The following is a 23,438-nucleotide window of genomic DNA, read 5'->3' as shown; positions in this document are numbered from 1 at the left end:
AAAAAATGGTCTGCCATCACCTCTTTTGGCTGAATGGCAGTGATACGTACGATCTAGAGACGGACGGGAATCCTAGAGGTCATCAGGTATAACTTCTTTTAAATATTTCTGACAGGCAGTCCTTATCCTGTGTTTGAACATTCAGTGTTGGATAATCCCTGTCTTACCAAGTAGCCCATTTCATTTCTGGATAATATAACTTTTTTCCTTTTTTTGCCACGTTGCATGGCGTGTGGGATCTTAGTTCCCCCACCACAGATCAAACCTGCACCCCCTGCAGTGGAAGCGCGGAGTCTTAACCAGGAGACCGCCAGGGAAGTCCCTGGATAATATAACTTGTTAAAATGTACTACTGTTAAACCAGGATCATCATCATGTTTTTTCTACTCTCTCACCCCCTCCTTTCCTCAAAGTCTTCTATTTTCCAGGCTAAGTAGTCTTGTTTTTTGCTACCATTTCTCAGGTAACAGGACTTTAGATTTTCTACCAAATAACTCTTCTGGGTAGGGCATAAATTTTGAAGAGTATTGTATGTAGCTTTTTGTATCATTTCAAAAAACATTAGAGCATGTTAAAGAAATGGGCTCAGTATTAGAAAGTACTTTCTAATAATTAGGACTTTCCAAAAGTAGAATGGGCTTTTCAACTGTCATCTAAAGGGTTAAGAGGTTTTCTATCATGAAAGAAATGTTGAATTGGAAGACCTTCAAAGCGTCTTCCAACTTAAAGTCTCCCATTCTGTGACTTATCACCCCTCAGCAAACTGAAGTGAAAGAGAAATGAATGCTGAATGCTGCATTTGCTCTAAGCCACGTACTCTGCTGTAAGCTTAATACATTAATTAAAAAGTTATTGATGTATAGGTAGAAATGCAGTTCACACTATTGCATCCATTCACTTTCTCTGAGTGTTTTTAAAAAATCAACAGAGAAGAAGTGTAGAACATCTAGAAATGGAATTAGACTAATGGGAATTCCTACCATGGAATTCAGATAAAGAGCCATAGGTAGGTAATTGCATGTAGATGGGTATATAAGTTAGTTTTGATTATTTTATACATTTTTTGGTCTGAATATTTTGCGACCACCTTTTTTGCTCAAGTGAGCTTATATAGTCTTTAGAAATATTTTAGTAAATATTACTGGTTTCAATTGTGAACTAATTAGGGCCTTTTGAAAAACAGTTTAAAGCATAGGTGTCTTAATGTTCATGATAGAGTTGCTTAAAATTAATGAGAACAGTTTAAAAGACCAAAAGTAAATATTTGAGTTTCTATATTTCATATGAAGCATGACTTCAGTTGAAAATATCCCAGGACTTCCCTGGTGGCGCAGTGGTTAAGAATCCACCTGCCAATGCAGTGGACACGGGTTCGAGCCCTGGTCCGGGAAGATCCCACATGCCGCGGAGCAACTAAGCCCGTGGGCCACAACTCCTGAGTCTGCATTCTAGAGCCCACGAGCCACAACTACTGAAGCCCGCGTGCCTAGAGCCCATGCTCCGCAACAAGAGAAGCCAACACAATGAGAAGCCTGCGCACTGCAACAAAGAGTAGCCCCAGCTCGCCACAACTAGAGAAAGCCCACGCTCAGCAATGAAGACCCAACACAGCCAAAAATAAAAAAAAATTTTTTTAATTAAAAAAAAAAGAAAATATCCCAAAGTATAGACCTTTTCTCCTTGGCAAATAAACCTGCTCTGAGGAAGGACTGGGCAAAGCAATCATGAAGCAGACGGAAAGGAACTTCTGTGATGTGACACCAAGATAAATAAAGGTTGTGAGCACATAAGCATTTTGGATGCTGAAGTCAATTAGTGACTACTCTTTTATTCCCCCTCTTATCTACCTTTGGAAAAACTGTATATTTCCCACCATGTAAAACTCTTTCCTGCTACAGCGGAAAATTTGACCATCCTGTCAAGCTTTCACCAACTCCATTAAATTATACTCAAAAAAGGAAATAGTGACCACAACCCTTAATGGAGACATTTCCTAAAATGTCTCCATTTTCAAATATGATTCCAGATATTAGAAAACTATAAAGAAGTTGTTGGTCCACAGAAATGGTTTTCTTTGATATTCTTGTAAAAATGGAAGCTGAGGGACTTTAGGTACTTAAGTTTTCTCCATTTCAATTAAAGGGTGAATTCTTTGCCCCAGGTCTCTTATATCCCTTGTTACATATTAAATAATCCCAGCTGATGACTTTTTAGATTTTGTTTTACCACTACCATCTTTTTTTCTCCCAGAATTTTCCTAACTAGTTCTAATGCTTTTTTTGACAAACTGTCCAAAATCTGTTGTCCCCTCGAAAACTACCTGTGCTTCCCAGTCACCCTGCCTCTATCTGGGGAAATTAAGAGACCTGGCTCCTGACTTCTGCTCCATAGGCATGACCCCTATCAGGTGGTCCAGAGCCCAGGACCACCATGCATCATCCTTCAGGCCACCTCTGGAAAACCATTCTTGTTTTTTTTTTAATTGAAGTATAGTTGATTTACAATGTTGGGTTAATTTCTGCTGTACAGCAAAGTGACTCAGTTATACATGTATATACAGTCTTTTTTATATTCTTTTCCATTATGGTTTATCCCAGGGGAAAACCATTCTGAGGGACAGAAGAGAAGGTGATTCTTAGGAAAGCACACAGATTTCTATATCAGGGATGAGTCATTAATGCTTACCTTCAATCTCAAAAATGTCATCACATAGTGGTTAAATGCTTGAGCTCTAGGGCCAGAGTTGAGTAGTCACTCTGCTATTTTCTACCTGTGTGACTCTGAATATGTCATCCAAACTCACAGTGCCTCAGTTTCTACATTAGTAAAATGGGGCTAACAATAGTACTTAACTCATTTTTGGTATGAGAATTAACTGCTGTTATCATTATTATTACTTCCATAGTAAAAATGTATATTAAAAAAGCATTTGCATTATCTGTGCAATATACTTAGGAACCAGTCTTCCAAATAATTTTAAAGATTCCTTACCATTCATTTCCTAAACTTTAAGGACTTGTTGGGTAGGGAATGTACTACCACTACTGGTGATGAAAAAAAATGGGGAAAAGTCAAGAGTCACCTCCAGGCAGTCCCATTTCCTTATCAGAGTTGCCTGAACCTATTACATGGTCCTTCCATTGTTCATGATGACTCATTCACTTTCACAAAGTTTTATGGTAGATTATATAATAAGACATAATGCATGTCAGCATTTCTCTCTTTTCATATGCAGATGATTAATGGGAACAAAAATCCAAATGTTTTCTACTCAGTATGTATTATTGACCTTCAAGATGTTCTATAATGGTTTGGTTTATTTTCTTTTCAAAGTTTCAACTTCTTTTTCTGTGGCCAACATTAATGTAAAAGTCAGGATCAATCCCACAGTAGCCCGCCCCACAGACGTATCCATTTATGACACTCTAAGAAAGTCAGTGCTGAGTATAAAAATATTTTTAAGGAAAGATTTTATTGCCACATTTTTATCAGGATACCTCCTTGGTACATATGAAACATCATCTGATATATTTAAAAATTCAGTCTGCACATAACTTTTCAGAAGCCTCTCCATTGCATCAGTAAGAAACACCTGCATCAAAATACATCTTTATTTTTAAGATAGTCATTAGATCTTCATGCCATTTAAAAATTGTTACAATTAAAGTTATAGGTATGAAACAATTTATAAAATGGCTTTTTTAAAACCACTAAAATTTCCCTTTTTCCCAAAACTGTGCCGTCAAGCCACTGTTCTCCAGAGGAGACAATTTCCATTCATCACAAGGCCTTAACTCAGAATGCAGGATGCAGTTGTGAAGCACTAATTCTGAGCCCTCACAGTGGGTTGTGGGTATAGCAGTAAAATTGTCTGGCTGATGAGTAGACCAGCAGTTGAAATAGTGTGCATTCTTTTCCAGTCCTGGCAGCTGCTGTGTTTGCTTTCCGAGCAGTGAACCTGATGGAGGTGACATCACTGGCTGCAGCTGAAGTAAGGATAAGTTTCACTCAGATGGGATGGAAATAGTTCCTGAGAGATTGCCAGGCTCGGCCACTTTAGTGTCAGATGCATGGGACACACATTACTCGCAGCCTAATTTTTTAAGTTGGGTAAAACCCATAAGTTTTGAGCTAAGTAATATTAAGTATTCAGAATTCCTTAATTACTTGAAAACAATGTTCTTGTGAAGGAGTCATAAACAAGATTATTATGGGAAACCACTATAACCGTTACAGGAAACAAGATAGCTAGTAATTTTAATAGAAACTATTGGGGCTTATGTTGCATTTTCTTATAATTGTTCACATCCATGTGTTATGCTCCTAGAACAAAGACAAACTAGTTGAAAGAATTAAAGAGCATGTGTTTGGATGATATAGTAAAGATACGTGGGCTTTTTGGTTATTTTTAGTTGTGAGTTAATTATTTAAAGTTGTTTCTTTTCAGTAGTATATCTTACACCTGAAGCATGGTTCAATTAAATAGTGGCTTACAATATTACTCTATTTGTTATCTCTCATAGAAATGTAAATTTTATCCTTAAAATAGCTGCCTACATTCTTTGTTTAAAGGGAAGAGGATGTTTATGCATCTTGCAACTGAGTAAACATTAGTTCCATCTTAAAGTGATTTCCTAAAGTCAGTTACTCCTTAGTATAACGGGACTAGGATTCATAATGTACGTTTATTTATAGAAGCAAGTTGAAATGTTAGACCTCTTATAAACTCATGCTACCTTGTATATTTGAAGAAGGCTCAAGGCTAAAGTCCAGATTATTTTCTACTGCACATTTGAGTATTTTGCACATGTTCTAACATTACGATGTTCAGAAAAGAGAAAGAAGGTTGTAGCTTCAGTACAGAGATTTGGGACCAATCTGAAGAACTTAGAGTGTGTTGATATCAGAATTACATTGTAAAGGTGTTTCTGTGTTTATTTCATAGGCTTCACTTTGCTGATCAGAATGCCGATATTAATCATTCCTTTTGTTTTTTGTTTCAGGCAGTTCTTGCTGACCTTTCTACTTTAAAAGTTATGCCTCTTCTTCAAATTTTTCTGTTTGCTACTGTCACTTGATCTTCTTCAAGGTCACTGACAACACATCTAGTTTTTCATTAGAAAGTAATCATGAACTATGCAAACTTTGCATAAAACCAAAATTAAACTTTGCATATAAGCCAATAAAGATCATGTTCCTCCTCACTTAAACCTAAGTAGTTTTTCACTTTTTGAAACAATAACTCTGCACACCACATATTGCATTGCATGCTGCTGATTTTCAAGAGAGAAGCAATAGATATAACTTCTGCTAAATTGAGCATACATAGCATAGATAACCCTGGCTTGTAAAAGCCATGTAACAATATACGCAATAAGAACTAAAGATACTGTAATAAACTTGAATAGGTAATGTAGCCTCTGGGACAGTTCTCTTATGTCAGTTTGTAAATTTATCTCTAGATAATGAATCATTTTGTCTTATAAATTGCTTTTCACTCAAAGCCAGGGGTGGGGTAGGATGTGGGAAGACTTGAAAAAGATAATGCTTTTAAGTAGGAATTCAAATGTACTTCGGTGTTTTTAACAACTTTTCTCTCATCAGAGATCTTCTAGATCCCTCTCCATTTTATCTCTCCCTCTATTGGGGAAGGTCAAATACAGTTGTCTCCACCTGACAGTGTTTTATTCATCACTTTCTGAAAAAAGAAAACAATAGAATGATCCCTTTAAATTTCTCAACCTTCCATCTCTTAGTTAGAAGACTTGACACTGCTGAGATCTGTTGCCAGATTCCATTACTTTGGAAGTATACAAAGAGGACACCCAAGGACTCAATGAAGGGAATGAAAAATCAAAACCATATGCACTTTTACTGAAGCTTGGTTTAATGAGATTTACTTCTAGGGCAGAGCAGCTTAGCGAGACCAGAAGTAGGTATTATACATTCATTCTAGAACTGAAGACATTATGCAAGGCATCAATCTTATTTTGGTCCTTATTGTAAGTGGAGGGTCTTATTTTATATTACTTCTTAGAGACCTAGCATTTCTATAATGCAGAATGATAGAATGTGAAAAAAAAGTCCAAAACTCATTGTCTTTCAATTTTATACTCAAATTCAAGATGCTGATCACTTCAATAAAATTCTGAATCAATAGATTGATAGTCTTATTGAATGCTTAGAATTGTATTAAGTTTTATCAAAATCTATTTCCCGAGTCTTTTATTTAGAGAATATATTTTTAGGAAATGTATGAGGTTTAGCACAAGACTGCAAGTGTGGTGGAATTTTATATAACTACTAGTTATTAATTTGAAAATCTATATAAATGCTTTTATTCATCAGGTACTTGTTGACTTATTGAGGACTAAATAATCATTTATTCAGTGATTGATTCTTAATAAACTCCATGCTATTGCTTTTGAAGATGATACAATTATAATCATATGCTTTGCCATTCTGTGTATACAAATGCACATTCATCACAGGGATAAGCATATACCCATAGCATGATTGTTAGGAAGAGAGAGAGTTTTAAATGATTAAGGTCAAATGTGTTCAGATACACCCACATTTGGCTTTTTTCTTTAGGAGAATATTCATAAGCTTTTTAAAAAGTAGCAATGTAGTAATCTAGTAGAAGAAACATTAAACTGGAGGAGTTCTTGTCCTAGCTTGAAGTCCCCAGATAATCTAATCTCTCTTATCTGTAATTTGGGCGGGGTATGCGGGGGAGAGGACAGGCAGCAGGAAAGTTTTGTATTTGCTCTGTTTACCTTACAGGGTTGAGTAAGACCAAATGAGAAAATACATTTGAAAGCGATTTTTTTTTTTAACTACAAAGCACCAAGCAAATATAAGAGGTTGTCAGTAATTAATTTTATTTTGTTTTATTTATTTATTTTTTGGCTGCATTGGGTCTTCGTGGCTGAGTGTGGGCTTTCTCTAGTTGTGGTGCACAGGCTTCTTTCTCATTGCAGTGGCTTCTCTTGTTGCGGAGCACGGGCTCTAGGTACGCAGGCTTCAGTAGTTGTGGCTCGCGGGCTGTAGAGCGCAGGCTCAGTAGTTGTGGTGCCCAGGCTTAGTTGCTCCGCGGCATGTGGGATCTTCCTCGACCAGGACTCGAACCCGTGTCCCCTGCACTGGCAGGTGTATTCTTAACCAATGCGCCACCAGGGAGGTCCCAGTAATTAATTTTAAATATGACATTTTAAGATCAAGTGGTAGAAGATAATATGTGAAGAATGCCCAACTTCATTAGCATTTGCATGACTTTATTTGATAATTTGAGACTTCATCTATATCTATAAGAAAATGAATGGACCATGGCATAGCAGATCCTTTCATTTGGAACAGGTGGCTCTAGCCAGTCATTCTGAATCTGAATCCCAAAGCCAAACCTGGTAGGCTGCCACACATTTCGCTGCTGTCACAAACCCCTCTCAGCCATATGCTGCTCTTGGCTGCTTGTTAAAATACTGCACTGAGGGCAGTCAGGTTGCCTTGCCCACTCCATCTCTAACTACCCTCCTCACACTACTTCTCTTGGCCTCCTCCCTCCAGCATTCTCCCACACCATCTCCTACCAACCCCTGGCAGCCCCTCACATAGGCTCTGCCAGTGATCACAATGATCTGGGTGACCAGTGATCATTATTCTACCTGTGGCATTCTTACTGATGGTGAAATAGACTAATAGACGAATGGCATTTGGCTCTTCTGGATTTCAATTCACTCACTATGTATGTATGTAATATGTATGATCTTATATTGTGGAAGAGTTTATTGAACAATCTTTTAGATCAGAATGTTTTGGTAATGCAGCCTTCTGGCTAATTGAAATTTTCAGTGTATCTTAAACGCACAGCACCCCCTTACACTCTGCATGTACTCTCTCTGCCTATTTCATAGAGAAAATAGAGACCATTAGGCTTGAACTCCCTCAGGCTTCCACTTCACAACTTAGCTTTATTCCCCTATACTTATCTTCTTCCTTGTCTCAGGAAGTATCTGATCTGTTCTTACAGCTCTCTAAATACAGGTTCGATTGTGTCACTTACATACTTAAAAATTAAACAATACCACATTGCTTAAAGGATAAATTCCAGGCTCTGTAGCAGAGTGGGGGAAATTCACCACAGCTTGATCTTTCCACTCCTGTTCTCTCACACTGATCTGTGATCCTGTGCTTCATCCTCACCAGATTATGTGCTCATCCTCAACCAGCTATGGCCTTGTACTTTATCTCTGCCAGAAGGACCTCCATTGTTCAAGGCCCCACTAAAAAACTCTCCTCTACTGTAAGATACCCTGGAGCCTATAAATTAGAATTAATGACACCCTTCTCTTTGTTCTCATAAAACTGCTCATTTACTAATATGGTGCTTAGAATATTGAGTGATAGTTTTGTGTATATGTATTGAGTCTCACATCACTTTGTTCTGAAGTCAATTTTCATTGACTAGTCCTAGGAATGGAAGATGAAAGAAGAAATTTGTCCATGTGTGTTTGTACCGCCGGACTTGTTCTAAAAATTGTTGGAATCTGTTCAACAATTATGTTTTTCTTAAAATATAATTCCTCCTAAGTATCTATAGTCTCCCTTCTTCTGCAAAGGCTCTAATTTTTATTTGGAGATCTACCCCTCCTCCATGCACTTCAGATGAGGCTGACTCTCACCTCCAGGACCTCTGGGTCCTGGCCAAGCCATCATTATGTACCATCTCTCTGGCCACAAGGATTGTTTCAGGATCCGTGCAATACCTAAGACTGTGCAAAATCAATGAAACTTGATTATGAGGCTTTGGTTTAATCTTTCAAGGAAGCTGGATATGAACAAGAGAGGATATAGGGTCTGGAGCTGCTGCAGCCTAGGAATGCAAAAAGCGAGAAGCTGCTCTGTTGACCTTGTTAATTCCCAGGTCACACTCCCTCAGTCTACCCCTGGACTGTTTTGTTACATGAGCCAAAAGATTCTCTTTGCAATAGAAAGGATCCTAACTGAAGTTATAGTTATTTTACCTTTTAGGTGATCCTCTACAACATGGATATCATTCTTTGGTACAGGACCCCTATCTACACACTGTTTAAACTAGCGGAATCTTTTAAAACTTTTTTTCAGTCAGGACACAAGGATGAAATCTGTGTTCCAGATATACTAAGCAACCAGCAGTACCTTAAACACATGGTATCTCTCTCTCTCCTTTGGCCCTTTGCCCATACAGCACCTTCTGCTTGGAATGCCTTCTCTTCCCTCTCTACCTAACTCTTACTTGTACCTCAAAACCCAACTCAGGTGTTGCATCATCAGGGAAGATCGCTTCTCTTATGAATTCTCCTCATACCCTAAATATACATAAGCAGTATCCTAATGATATGTTAGCTTATCTTTGTCTTCCACTAGACAGATTCCTTAAGGGCAAAAATGGTTTCTTTTTCAGCTTTATATCTTTAGAACCTGGCATATTTCTTGCCCATAGTGAGCTTTAGTCAGTGCTTATTGAATGAACAAATGAAGTCATCTAATTCACTCATTTTACTGATGAGGAAAATTGCTCAGTTCAGAGTAATAACTCACTTGTTCAGTGTCACTCAGCTATTTTACCTACTAAGTTGATTTGTGGAGTTGCCTGTTGAAGTCCAAAAAGGAAGAATATTTTGAGAGAAAAAAATGTACATGCTTCAGCTCACTCAAGTTATTTCATTTAAGTCAACTTTATTAAGATTTAATTTATGTACAATAAAATATATTCATTTAAATTATACAGTTCTATAAAGTTTGACAAACGTATAAACCCACATCACCACCACCACCACAGTCAAGGTACGGAGCATTTCCATCACCTGAAACAATTCTCTTTATGCTCCTTCCCGTTTGATCTTCCATATGCACATTCATTCCAAACAACCATTGATCTGCTCTATCCCTAAATATTACATTGGTCTTTTCTGGAGTTTCATGGAAATGGAATCATACAGATGTACTCTTTTGTGTCTGACTTCTTTTGCTCAGCATGATGTTCTGAGATTCATCCATGTTGTGTGATTAGTTTTCCATTCCTTTTTATGACTTAGTAGTATTTCATACAGTTTGTTTATCCATCATTGTTAACGGGCATCCATGTTGTTCTCATGTTTTCGTGTATTATGGATACGGCCACTATAAACATTTGTGTGCAAGCCTTCATGTAGAATATCTTCATTTCTTTAGGGTAAATACCTAGGAGTAGAATTGCTGAGTCATATGTAAGCATAAATTTAACTTTCTAAGAAACCTCCAAACTCTTTTCTGAAGTGGTTCTACCAGTTTACATTCCCGCTAGCAATTTGTAAGAGTTCCAGTTGCTCCAGATCCTCACCAACACTTGGTATTATCATGTTAGTCATTCTAATAGGTGGTTTTAAATTTGCATTTCCCTAGTTACTTATGATGTTGAGCATCTTTTTATGCTCATTTGCCATTTATACATATCCTTTTATAAAGTGTCTAAATCTTTTGCCCGTTTTTAATCAGTTACCTGAAGTTGTAAGAATTCTTTATTCTGGTTACACTTCTGGTTTGTAAAATTTTCTCTCAGCCTGTGGCTTGTCTTTTAATTTTTAACTATCTTTTAAGGAGCAAAAGTTTTAATTTTGTTGAATCAGTTTATCCATTTTTTTATGGTTCATACTTTTTGTCTCCTATCTAACAAATCTTTGTATAACTCAAGGTTACAAAAATTTTTTCCTATGTTTGTTTCTAGAAATTTTATAGTTTTAGCTCTTACATTTAGGCCTTTGACTCTTTTTTTTTTTTTTTTAGCTAATTTTTGTGTATGGTACCAATTAAGGGTTGAGGGTCACATTTTGCATATGGATGTACAATTGTTCCAGCACCATTTACTAAAAAGCTATCCTTTTATGTCAGCACCTCTGTATAAATTCAATTGATCATATATCTATGGGTTTATTTCTGGACTCTTTATTCTGCTCCATGGATTCATGTCTATACTTATTCCAATATCACACTGTCTTGATTTTTGTAGCTTTAGAGTAAATCTTGAAATCAAGTAGTATAAGCACTCTAATTTTGCTCACCTATGTCAAAACTATTTTGGCTGTTTTAAGTTATTTGCATTTCTAAATCTTAGAATCAGCTTTTCCATTTGTACCAAAAAAAAAAAAAAAACTGCTACAATTTTTATTTTTATTGAGGTAGCATTAAACCTATAAATAGGTTTGGGAACAGTTGATATCTTAACAATATTGAATCTACCAATCCATGAACATGGACTATCTCTTCATTTTCTTTAGGTTTTGTTTAGTTTCACTCAGCAATATTTTGTGGTTCTCCATGTAGAGTTCTTGCACATATTTTGTTAAAATTATCCCTAATTATTTCACTTTTTATGCTATTGTAAATGGTATTTTTAATTTCAATTTCCAATGGTTTGTTAATATATAGAAATACAGTTGCTTATTTTATATTGACCTTGTACCCTGAGATCTTGCTAAACCTACTACTTCCAGTATCCCTTTTTTGTAGCTGCCCTAGGATTTTCTACATATACAATGTGTCACCTATAAATAAAGACACTTTTACATTTTTTTCAAATCTGTATGCCTTTTATTTCTTTTTCTTCCTTTATTCACTGACTGGAACCTGCAGTAGAATATAGAAGTGCTGCAGCTCACCTAATTTTAAATTAAATGTACTCCTTTCTTGAATAAGTGCAACAAATATTTTAAATATATGTCCATTTACTAGTTTGGCCAGTTTAGGGATAAAACAGTGGAAGGAAATGAGACAGATTCAGAATGAGGTGGGGAGACATATTGGTACAAAGTGAAGATAACTTTGTTAAGTTTTATTTTGCTGATGATCCAAATCGCTTCTTCAGATCATTTAGTTAAACAATTGGCCTCAGGTATTAATGTCTTTGTTATGTTAATTAGGTGCTTATTTTGTATTACTTCAACTATTCTTTACCCTTAAAACTTTTTTCTTAGATATGTGGTATGCATGTATTTATTCAACAAACACTAAATGCTTACTCTGAACAAGGTACTATTCTGGGTGCTCATGTTTATATGTATTTGCATGTTTGCTTTTCCAGTAATATATGTGGTAAGAGACATTACTTTTTCTGGAACTAGAATACTAACACCTCTTTTTTTGAAGTAATGGTGCTATCCCTTCTATGATAGGAAGAATAATGTTTCCCCAAAGATTTTCATGTCCCAATCCCTGAATCCTGTGAATGTGTTACCTTACATGACAAAAAGGCATGTTGTTTGTGTGATTAATATAAGGGATTTGAGATGGGGTTATTATCCTGGATTATCAGGTGGATTCAATGTAATGACAAGGGTCCTTATAAGGAAAAGAGGGAGGCAGGCAGGAGTATCAGAGTCAGAGAAGGGTTTGAAGATGCTATGGTATTGATTTTGAAAATGGAGGAAGGGGGGCCATGAGCCAAGGAATGCAGGAATGCATAAGGCAAGGAAATGGAGTCTCACCTAGGGCTTCTGGGAGGAACTTGGCCCTGTTGACACCTTGATTTTCAGACTTCTGACCTTAGAACTGTAACATAATCAATTTGTGTTATTTTAAGCCACTAAATATGTGGTAATTTATTACAGCAACAGCAGGAAACTAACCTACTTCCTCTCAGATAAATTGTGTTTACCATGTCGACTGTAACCTATGACAATAAATTCGCATTGCTTCAGTTCTCTTACCTAAAAAATAGGTGATTCTACCTGTCGAGTTCCTCTCATGTGGTTTTTATAATATTCAAATAGGATAAAATTTGTGAAAGTATTTTGAAGACAACCTTCTATTGCTCTGGTGCTGACAGGGAAAAGACCCCAAAAGGCTGGGCTTTTATAAGGCAAGTGTAACGGAGGAAGAGATGTGTTGGGGGAAATGCATTGCCAAGTCGTAATGTTTCTCTCCATGTGGAGGGAGTTCACTGGTGTAATGCTTCTCACTCTCTCCTCCCATAGAGAGGAGTGAATTATATTATTGTTGAGGTTGGGATCAATGAGTGGGCATGTAAAGAAAGCCAACCCCTTTCTCTCACCTTTCTTTTAGGGTCTAGCAGCCCAGAGCAAACGTATGTTCTGTACTGTTCCTCTATGCCCTAGCTTTAGAAGTCTGGATCCCGTGGTATGGGGAGAAAGTGGGGTGAGGGGGTGGCTGCAGTTGTTCAGGTCATCACTGAGTACATAAGCCCAAGACACACTTTTGAAAAGCCTGTCCTTGCTGCAAAATTAAGTCACATTCCCGGGATTAACTTTATCAGTAGGAAAGAAGATACATCATCTTCATCTGCTTTTATTTACCTAGATTTTCATTTTACCTCTCAAGTACTCAGAACTCAGGCAGGAAGAAGGGTGCTGTTTATTGGACCTCCAAACTTCATTCAGTAGGGCAAAGAGGGCACTTCTCTGGCGGTCCAGTGATTAAGACTCCACCCTCCCAATGCAGGGGGTCACTGGTTTGATTCCCTGGTCGGAGAAATAAGATCCTGCATGCTGCAAGGCATGGCCAAAAAAAAGAAGGGCAAGGAAGTTAAGGGTTTCAAGGAAAAAACTATAACAATGGGTCATGGAATATAAACTAGAAAAGAAGAAATGAGGGATAAGGAGGGGTTGGTGATTGAGGGCTTTTATTCTCTTATATTTAGAATAAAGAGAAACGGATGGATTAAAGGTCACAACAAAAAAGTGAAAGCACTTTTGAAGAAAGGGTGCTTTAGCAGGTAGCTTGGAAGAATAATATCTGTAGCCAGGATGAGATATTTGCATTTGAAATTTTGGAGATTATGCCATTTTTGTTGATGCCGAGATCTAAGGCATGGTGGATAGCTATGGTAGGGTAGAAGAACACATCATTGAAAATATGAGGAAGTCAAGAAACCAGGAGTCTGTAGTATTGGATGAATCAATCATCAGCCTACATGTTGAAATCAGCAAGAAGGATGACAGGGGTAGAGATAAGAAGAAAACTGAATTGTGAGTTAGTTTTACTGAGAATGAGGAAGAAAGACCCAGAGGCTACTAATTAGTGACTATAACATGGAGGAAGAAGAGTGGTACAATTGGATGCTGTGAGCCTCAAAGGAGCAGAAGGGGTTTGCAAGAGGGAAGGGGGGATAAAACTCCAACTGGCATTGAGGAGTAAGGCTGATGCTGAAGCACTTTGGGTCTGAGAGAAAAGAAAGAATCCATTTGAGAGGGCTACATAGAAACCATGTCCCCAGGATACAGCCACTGTCAGTTAAGAGGTGAATACAGTCTTCAGAGAAAGGGTTGAAAAATACAAGGGTTCATTGATTTCACATTGGGAATTAGGACTTTTAAGAGACAAAGGGGGAGGAATTTACTAGGGAGAGGAATGAAGGGTGGATGGGAATTAGGTCCGAATAAGGGAAGAAAGTTTAGGTTAGTAATTGATGACTGGGAAGCTTAGAATTCTGATGGAGAGAGGAATAAATGGAATCCTCTCAGAGATGATTGCTGTGCTCCAGACTGTTTTCTGTGGTGGAGCAGCTGCTCCCTCAGGGAGCCTGGGGTTGGTATGGTCTAATTATAGTCAGCTGCTCCTTCAGTCAGCAGGAGTTGTGGTTGTCTCTGTGCCAGTACTGCACTAGTTTGGTGACTTAACTATTTTTTTCCCCATCCAGTGAATTTGGTTCTCCTCTCCCTCTTTGGGCTTTTGCCTATTCATGTTTCAACTTATTCATGGCTTAGGGAGAGATTATTTTAATTACTCAGACAAAAGGATCCTTCCTTTATAAATGGAATCACTGCAAATTTTCATGAAATAGAAAGCAACAAATTATCTCTAATTACAATTTAATTTGCACCCATTGTACAAGTGATGGATTGACTCATGGAGAGACAATGTGTGTATGTGAGAGAGAGAGAAAAAATGAATGAATGAATGAAAGGATGAGAATGTCAATGTTCAGACTGTATAGGAAGAAACTCTCTCACCTTTCAAAGGACTGTGTGCCTTACCCTCAAAGAAGGGCATACTATTTTTTGTGTTGATGGTCTTCCTCCCCTTATTGTAGGAGAAAAGTGGCTGAATAATTAAACATCTCGTGTGTGAGAGCCTAAAGAAAATGGAAAGACCGGAATAAATGTATGGGAAGAAAGATTTAGATCTGCGGACAGGCCTCTAGGACCCCAACTCTGACAGGGCTCTGACATTGCCAGGCTGGTGGCCAAGTTCACAAATGTTGTAAGGGGACACCATATGAGGGACAAGAACTCCCCTGGACAGAAGGCCAACCCAGGACTTCAGCCCTAGGACAAGGTCAGTGGCCTCACTTTATTTATTTTTGGCTGCATTGGGTCTTTGTTGCTGCGCGCGGGCTTTCTCTAGTTGTGACGAGCGGGGGTTACTCTTCGTTGCGGTGGCTTCTCATTGCGGTGGCTTCTCTTGTTGCGGAGCACAGGCTCTAGGCGCGTGGGCTTCAGTAGTTGTGTCACGTGGGCTCAGTAGTTGTGGCTCGCGGGCTCTAGAGCGCAGGCTCAGTAGTTGTGGCGCACGGGCTTAGTTGCTCCATGGCATGTAGGATCTTCCCGGACCGGGGCTCAAACCCATGTCCCCTGCATTGACAGGCGGATTCTTAACCACTGTGCCACCAGGAAGCCCCCCATATTTTTTTATGCTCTGTTAGACATAAACTTTAAGCCCAGCTCCACCATTTGCTAGCTATGTGACCTTGGTGAAATTACCTAAACTTTATAAGCCTTAATTTCTTCATCTATAAAATGCTAATTAGAACCAAATAGGACTGATTACTCTGAAAATTAAATGAGATAATGCATATAAAACATTTCACATGACACTTTACCTACAAAGAAGAAAGGAAACTGTTCTTTTCCTCAAGAGGTATAGAATTAATAGGTACATAGTCACACCAAAAATAACAAGTCCTGAATAGAAGGGCCCATCAAAATCTCTGCCATTTTTAGGATTTCATGATCAATACATTCGGGAAATGTGTAGTACAATATCTTCCTTTTGGAGATTTACACTGCCATTAGAGACTCTGAGAACTCTTGCAATAAACAACCTGATTACTTAGCCCTTGGTTTTTCAACATCGTATGTACACAGACTATTAACATCTTGCAGATTTAGTCTTCCCCAAAGCACAGTTTGGGGAAACTTCCACTTCTGTCCAAGGTGGTTGTTATTGACTGTTTGTGTTGCCCCCAAATTCATATGTTGAAGCCCTAACACAGAATGGGATGGTATTAGGAGGTAGGACCTGTGGGAGGTAATTAGGTTTAGATGAAGTCATGAGGGTGGAGCCTCCTGATGGGATTAGTGTCTTTATACGAGGAGGAAGAGACCAGAGCCCTCTCTCCAGCACAAGGAAGAAAAGGTCCTGTGGGCACACCAAGATATATTAGCCACCACAAGCCAAGGGAAGAGGCCTTAGAATGAAGTCTACCTTGCCAGAAACTTGATCTTGGACTTTCCAGCCTCTAGAACTGTGAGAAATAAATTTCTGTTGTTTAAGCCTCCCAGTCTATGGTATTTTGTTATAGCAGCCAGTTAATGAAATAATTGGAATCATATTTACTCTCTCCCTAAAACAACTAAAAAACAAGCTAAAACAACAGGTCTCAAGACATGTGGGACATAAGACACTAAGGACAGTGAACCCTACATTGTCCCAACTTACTGCCTATAGAAAGGTCCCATGATGCAACATAGGAAGGGGAAACCCAGTAAGAATTTGATGGTCTCCCTGAGTTGAAGAAATGGAACTAGGAGGCCAAGGCAACAGGAGTTTGCAGGACAGAGTACTGGAGAGGAGAACGATGCACAGAGAAGTGAAACTAAGGATCTGCAAAAAAATCCTTTTCAACTCTCCAGCTGAGAGCTTTCCTCAGAGCATGCATGTGAGGAAAGTACCCAAGGCCAAGGAAAAAAAAAAAACTACCCAAAAGTATTAGAACAATCCCTTGAGCTCACACAGGGCCAGGATGGTGCCTGTTCCCACCAGTCAAAGTGTAAAACCTCATAATTCATGGGGCATTAGGCAGAGTATTCAAAAGGGGTTTGCCTCATTAGTGGAGAATATTAATCCTCAAACCAATGGTGCTCTGGTCCCACCTAACAAACCTTAACAGCAAAACTGAAGATCAAATGGTTTCCAAGTAACTTAACCCTATCCCAAAAGAGAGCTCAAGAATATCTATAGGAATACAAATATACCCAGCACCCAACAAGATAAAATTTACAATATTTGGCATTTAATTTAAAAATTACCAGGCATGCAAAGAAGTAGGAAAATTCACTTCATAAGAGGCAAAAAACCAGTAAATCAAAACTGATTGAGGGGCTTCCCTGGTGGCACAGTGGTTAAGAATCCGCCTGCCAATGCAGGGGACACGGGTTCGAGCCCTGGTCCAGGAGGATCCCACATGCTGCGGAGCAACTAAGCCCGTGTGCCGCAACTACTGAACCCGTGCACCTAGAGCCTGTGAGTCAAAACTACTGAGCCCACGCGCCACATCTACTGAAGCCCACACGCTCTAGAGCCTGTGCTCCGCAACAAGAGAAGCCTGCGCACCGCAATGAAGAGTAGCCCCCGCTCGCTGCAACTAGAGAAAGCCCGCCCACAGCAACGAGGACCCAACACAGCGAAAAATAATAAATAAATAAAAATAAATAAATTTATTAAAAAAAAACTGATTGAAAAGACACAGATGATAGAATGTGTGAATAAGGACATTAAAACAGTTTTTTATAACCGTGTCCTATATGTTCAAAAAGCTAAAGGAAAAACTAACCATGTTAAGTAGAGACATGGAAGATATTTAAAAGTTCCAAATCAATCTTCTGGAGAAAAACAAAAATACAGTGAGATGAAAAATTGCTGGATGTTTTAACATAAAATTAGACATTTCAGAAGAAAAGATTAGTGAAACATGAAGAAATTGCAATAGAAAGTATACAAAATAAAATACAAAGAAAAAAAAGACTGGAAAAAAAATGAAAAGATAAATGAGATATATGTCAGCTTCAGACAACCTAATATACTTGTAATTAGAATCCCTAAGGTGGGGGGTAGGGAGGATGATATTTGCAAAAATAAAGGTAAAAAATTTTCCAAATTTGATGAAAAATAACCTCATGTGCAAGAAGATCAACAAACCCCAAGCACAAGAAATATAAACAAACCGCAACAAGACAAATCATAAATTTGGTTAAAAGCAGTGATAAAGAGAAAATCTTAAAAGCAGCTGAAGAACTCCCATTCTATGCAGAGAAATGAGGTTAAGGATGACAGCATATTACTTGCCAGAAACGTGCCACCTAGAAGACAGTGGAGTAATATCTTTAAAGTACTGAAAGAAAAAATATTGTCAATCTAGAATTTTTTACCCAGTAAAATTATCTTTCAAGAATGAATGGGAAGGGACTTCCCTGGTGGCACACTGGTTGAGAATCCGCCTGCCAATGCAGGGTACACGGGTTCGATCCCTGGTGCAGGAAGATCCCAGATGCCGCAGAGAAACTAAGCCGGTGCACCACAACTACTGAGCCCACACACCAGAACTATTGAAGCCCATGTCCCTAGAGCCCATGCTCCACAACAGGAAAAGCCACCGCAATGAGAAACCCACGCACCGTAACAAAGAGTAGCCCCCGCTCACCGCAGCTAGAGAAAACCCTCGCACAGCAACGAAGACCCAATGCAGCCAAAAATAAAATTAAAATTAAAAAAAAATCTTGACATTTAAAAAAAAGAAACTGTTAAAAAAAAAGAATGAATGGGAAATAAAAATAATTTTTTCACACATTCAAAAGCTGAAAGAATTTATCACCAGCAGACATGCCTTAAAAGAAATGGTAGGAGGCGGAGTCAAGATGGTGGTGTGGGAAGACGTGGAGTTAGCATCTCCCCACAACTAGACTGCCTGCCGGCTGCTGGTGGGGAACTCTGACGCCCAAGGAGACGGGAGGAACCCCAAAGTGAACCGGTAGGACATGGGACAGAGCGGGGAGGAAAAGTGAAGCCAGACAGGATCAGCGCCCCTGAGGCTGGGGACATCATGAAAGGCAGGCGGGAGGGACTCTCCAGGAAGAGCGGGAGAGGAGTGGAGGGCAATCACCTGGCCCATTCGGGCCAGGAAGCCTGCTGAGCTCCCAAGCCAGTACCCCCCCCAAAGCCCCATCCAGGCCACGTGGGTCCTAGAGGCATAGGAGAGAGGCTGGGGAGATCAGCAGAGGCAGGTGGGAGGGGCCCTCCCAGACCAGAGGAGCAGGAGAGGAGAGGAGGGCATGTGCCCTGCCCACTCAAGCCCGGGAAGCCTGCTGGGCTCCCAGGTGAGGTCCCCCGCCCTCTGAGACAAGGGGTGGGGGGCACACCTGGGCCCCTTCTGTTCCTTGAGCCTAAGCCCCACCCCCCCACAGCCCCCAGGGCCTTTTCCAGCCCTGTGGGTCCTAAACATAGGCCCCGTCCACCATCCAAAGGTTGCCTTTGCTTAGGCCCTGCCCTCCACAGCCAAGGCCTTTCCCCCCCTTTTTCTTTCTTTCTTTTCCCTCCTCCTCTTTTTTACTAATGTGGTACTGATGTACCTTCCTGTTGTTGATTCATCTGTATTTTTATTTTTATATTCTTTCTGACATATCTGTTAGTTTCCGAGTCTAATTTTATTTTTTACTTTGTTATTGTTCTCTTTTTCTTTTTTTTTTTTTGCCACCCCACGTGGCTTGCGTGATCTTGGTTCACGAGCCGGGGGTCGGGCCGAAGCTCCTGTGGTGGGAGCTCCAAGTCCGAACCACTGGACTAACAGAGAACCACAGACGCCAGGAAATATTCATTGGAGTGAGGTCTCACAAAGTTCCTCATCTCAGCATCAAGACCCAGCTCTACCCAATAGCCTACAAACTCCAGTGAAGGAAGCCTCAGGCCAAACAACCAGTAAGACAGGAACACAATCCCACTCATTAAAAAAAGAAAAAAATGAGATGGCAGAAAAATATGTCACAGATGAAGGAGCAAGGTAAAAACCTACAAGACCAAATAAATGAAGAGGAAATAGGCAATCTACCTGAAAAAGAATTCAGAGTAATGATGGTATAGATGATCCACAATCTCGGAAGTAGAATGGAGGCACGGATTGAGAAAATACAAGAAAAGTTTAACAAAGATCTAGAAGAACTAAAGAACAAACAGAGAGATGAACAACACAATAACTGAAATGAAAAATACACTAGCAGGAATCAATAACAGAATAACTGAGGCAGAAGAACGAATAAGTGAGCTGGAAGACAAAATGGTGGAAATAACAGCTGAGGAGCAGAATAAAGGAAAAAGAATGAAAAGAATTGAAGACAATCTCAGAGACCTCTGGGACAACACTAAACGCACCAACATTCAAATTATAGGGGTCCCCGAAGAAGAAGAGAAAAAGAAAGGGTCTGAGAAAATATTTGAAGAGATTATAGTTGAAAACTTCCCTAATGTGGGAAAGGAAATAGTCCAAGTCCAGGAAGCACAGAGAGTCCCATACAGGATAAACCCTAGGAAAAACACACCAAGACGCATATTAATCAAATTAACAAAAATTAAATTCAAAGAAAAAATATTAAAAGCAGCAAGGGCAAAACAAAAAATAACATACAAAGGAATCCCCGTAAGGTTATCAGCTGATTTTTCAGTGGAAACTCTGCAGGCCAGAAGGGAGTGGCAGGATATACTTAAAGTGATGAAAGAGAAAAACCTACAACCAAGATTACTCTACCCAACAAGGATCTCATTCAGATTTGATGGAGAAGTCAAAAGCTTTTCAGACAAACAAAAGGTAAGAGAATTCAGCACCACCTAACCAGCTTTACAACAAATGCTGAAGAAACTTCTCTAGGTGGGAAACACAAGAGAAGAAAAAGACCCACAAAAACAAACCCAAAACAATTAAGAAAATGGTAATAGGAACATACATATCAATAATAGCCTTGAATGTAAATGGATTAAAGGCCCCAACCAAAAGACACAGACTGGCTGAATGGATACAAAAGCAAGAGCCATATATATGCTGTCTACAAGACACCCACTTCAGACCTAGGGACGCATATGGACTGAAAGTGAAGGGATGGAAAAAAATATTCCATGCAAATGGAAATCAAAAGAAAGCTGAAGTAGCAATACTCATATCAGATAAAATAGACTTTAAAATAAAGACTGTACAAGAGATAAGGAGGGACACTAAGGATCAACCCAAGAAGAAGATATAACACTTATAAATGTTTATGCACCCAACATAGGAGCACCTCAATACATAAGGCAAATGCTAACAGCCATGAAAGGAGAAATTGACAATAACACAGTAATAGTAGGGGACTTTAACACCCTACTTACACCAATGGACAGATCATCCAAACAGAAAATAAATAAGGAAACACAAGCTTTAAATGACACAATAGACCACATAGATTTAATTGATATTTATAGACCATTCCACCCAAAAGTGGCAGAATACACTTTCTTCTCAAGTGCACACAGAACATTCTCCAGAATAGATCACATCTTGGGTCACAAATCAAGCCTCGGAAAATTTTAAAAAATTGAAATCATATCCAGCATCTTTTCTGACCACAATGCCATGATTTTGGAAATCAATTACAGGAAAAAAACCTGTAAAAAACACAAATACAAGGAGGCTAAACAGTGCACTACTAAATAACCAAGAGATCACTGAAGAAATCGAAGAAGAAATAAAAAAATACATAGAAACAGATGACAAGAAAAACATGACAACCCAAAACCTATGGGATGCAGCAAAAGCAGTTCTAAGAGGGCAGTTTATAGCAATTCAATCTCACCTTAAAAACAAGAAAAATCTCAAATAAACAATCTAACCCCACACATAAAACAACCAGAGAAAGAATAACAAAGAAAACCCAAAGTCAGTAGAAGGAAAGAAATCATAAAGATCAAAGCAGAAATAAATGAAATAAAAATGAAGAAAACAATAGCAAAGGTCAGTAAAACTAAAAGCTGTTTTTTGAGAAGATAAACAAACATCAAGAAAAGAAGGGAGAGGACGCAAACCAATAAAATTAGAAATGAAAAAGGAGAAATCACAACTGACACTGCAGAAATACAAATGATTATAAGAGACTACTACAAACAACTATATGCCTATAAAATGGACAACCACGAAGAAATGGACAAATTCTTGGAAAAGTACAATTTTCCAAGACTGAACCAGGAAGAATTAGAAAATATAAACAGACCTATCACAAATAATGAAATTGAAACTGTAATTAAGAATCTTCCAACAAACAAGAGCCCAGGACCAGACGGCTTCACAGGCGAATTCTATCAAACATTTAGAGAAGAGCTAACACCAATCCTTCTCAAACTTTTCCAAAAAATTGCAGAGGGAGAAACACTCCCAAATTCATTCTATGAAGTCACCATCACCCTGATATCAAAACCAGAAAAAGATATAACAAAAAAAGAAAATTATAGACCAATATCACTGATGAACATAGATGCAAAAATCCTGAACAAAATACTAGCAAACAGAATCCAACAGCACATTAAAGGGATCATACAACATGATCAAGTGGGATTTATCCCAGGGATGCAAGGATTCTTCAATATACACAAATCAATCAATGTGATACACCACATTAACAAATTAAGGAATAAAGACCATATGATCATCTCAATAGATGCAGAAAAACTTTTGACAAAATTCAACACCCATTTATGATAAAAAAGTCCCCAGAAAATGGGCATAGAGGGAACCTACTTCAACATAATAAAGGCCATATATGACAAATCGACAGCAAGCATCATACTCAATGGTGAAAAACTGAAAGCATTTCCACTAATACCAGGAACAAGACAAGGATGTCCACTCTTGCCACTCTTATTCAACATAGTTTTGGAAGTCTTAGCCACAGCAATCAGCGAAGAAAAAGAAACAAAAGGAATACAAATTGTAGAATGGGCATCATAAGAAAATCTACAAAGAACAAATGCTGGAGAGGGTGTGGAGAAAAGGGAACCCTCTTGCACTGTTGGTGGGAATGTAAATTGATACAGCCACTCTGGAGAACAGTATGGAGGTTCCTTAAAAAACTAAAAATAGAATTACCATATGACCCAGCAATCCCACTACTGGACATATACCCTGAGAAAACCATAATTCAAAAAGAGACATGTACCACAATGTTCATTGCAGCACTATTTACAATAGCCAGGACATGGAAGCAACCTTAGTGTCCATCGACAGATGATTGGATAAAGAAGATGTGGCACATGTATGCAATGGAATATTACTCAGCCACAAAAAGAAACGAAATTGAGTTATTTGTAGTGAGGTGGATGGACCTAGAGTCTGTCATACAGAGTGAAGGAAGTCAGACAGAGAAAAGCAAATACCGTATGCTAACGCATATACA

The 23,438-nt window shown here is 38.7% G+C and overlaps 1 protein-coding gene across 2 annotated transcripts in view; it reads left to right on the top strand.

Annotated features, from left to right (window-relative positions):
* Positions 1-5,210, top strand: part of TBC1D19 (TBC1 domain family member 19) — a 160,147-nt gene extending 154,937 nt beyond the window's left edge. For both annotated transcript variants that reach the window (XM_068542262.1, XM_068542261.1), the window contains 2 exons: positions 3,921-3,991; positions 5,004-5,210. In XM_068542262.1, the coding sequence (XP_068398363.1) occupies positions 3,921-3,991; positions 5,004-5,078 (146 nt within the window). In that variant the 3' untranslated portion in view covers positions 5,079-5,210. The remainder of the gene's footprint in view (positions 1-3,920; positions 3,992-5,003) is intronic.
* The last annotated feature ends 18,228 nt before the right edge of the window (positions 5,211-23,438 follow it).

This window comes from Eschrichtius robustus, chromosome 4 (genome assembly GCF_028021215.1).
Source record: "Eschrichtius robustus isolate mEscRob2 chromosome 4, mEscRob2.pri, whole genome shotgun sequence".
Taxonomy (NCBI): domain Eukaryota; kingdom Metazoa; phylum Chordata; class Mammalia; order Artiodactyla; family Eschrichtiidae; genus Eschrichtius; species Eschrichtius robustus.
The sequence above is the reverse complement of the archived record's forward strand: the minus strand, read 5'-3'. Positions and strand labels throughout refer to the sequence as shown.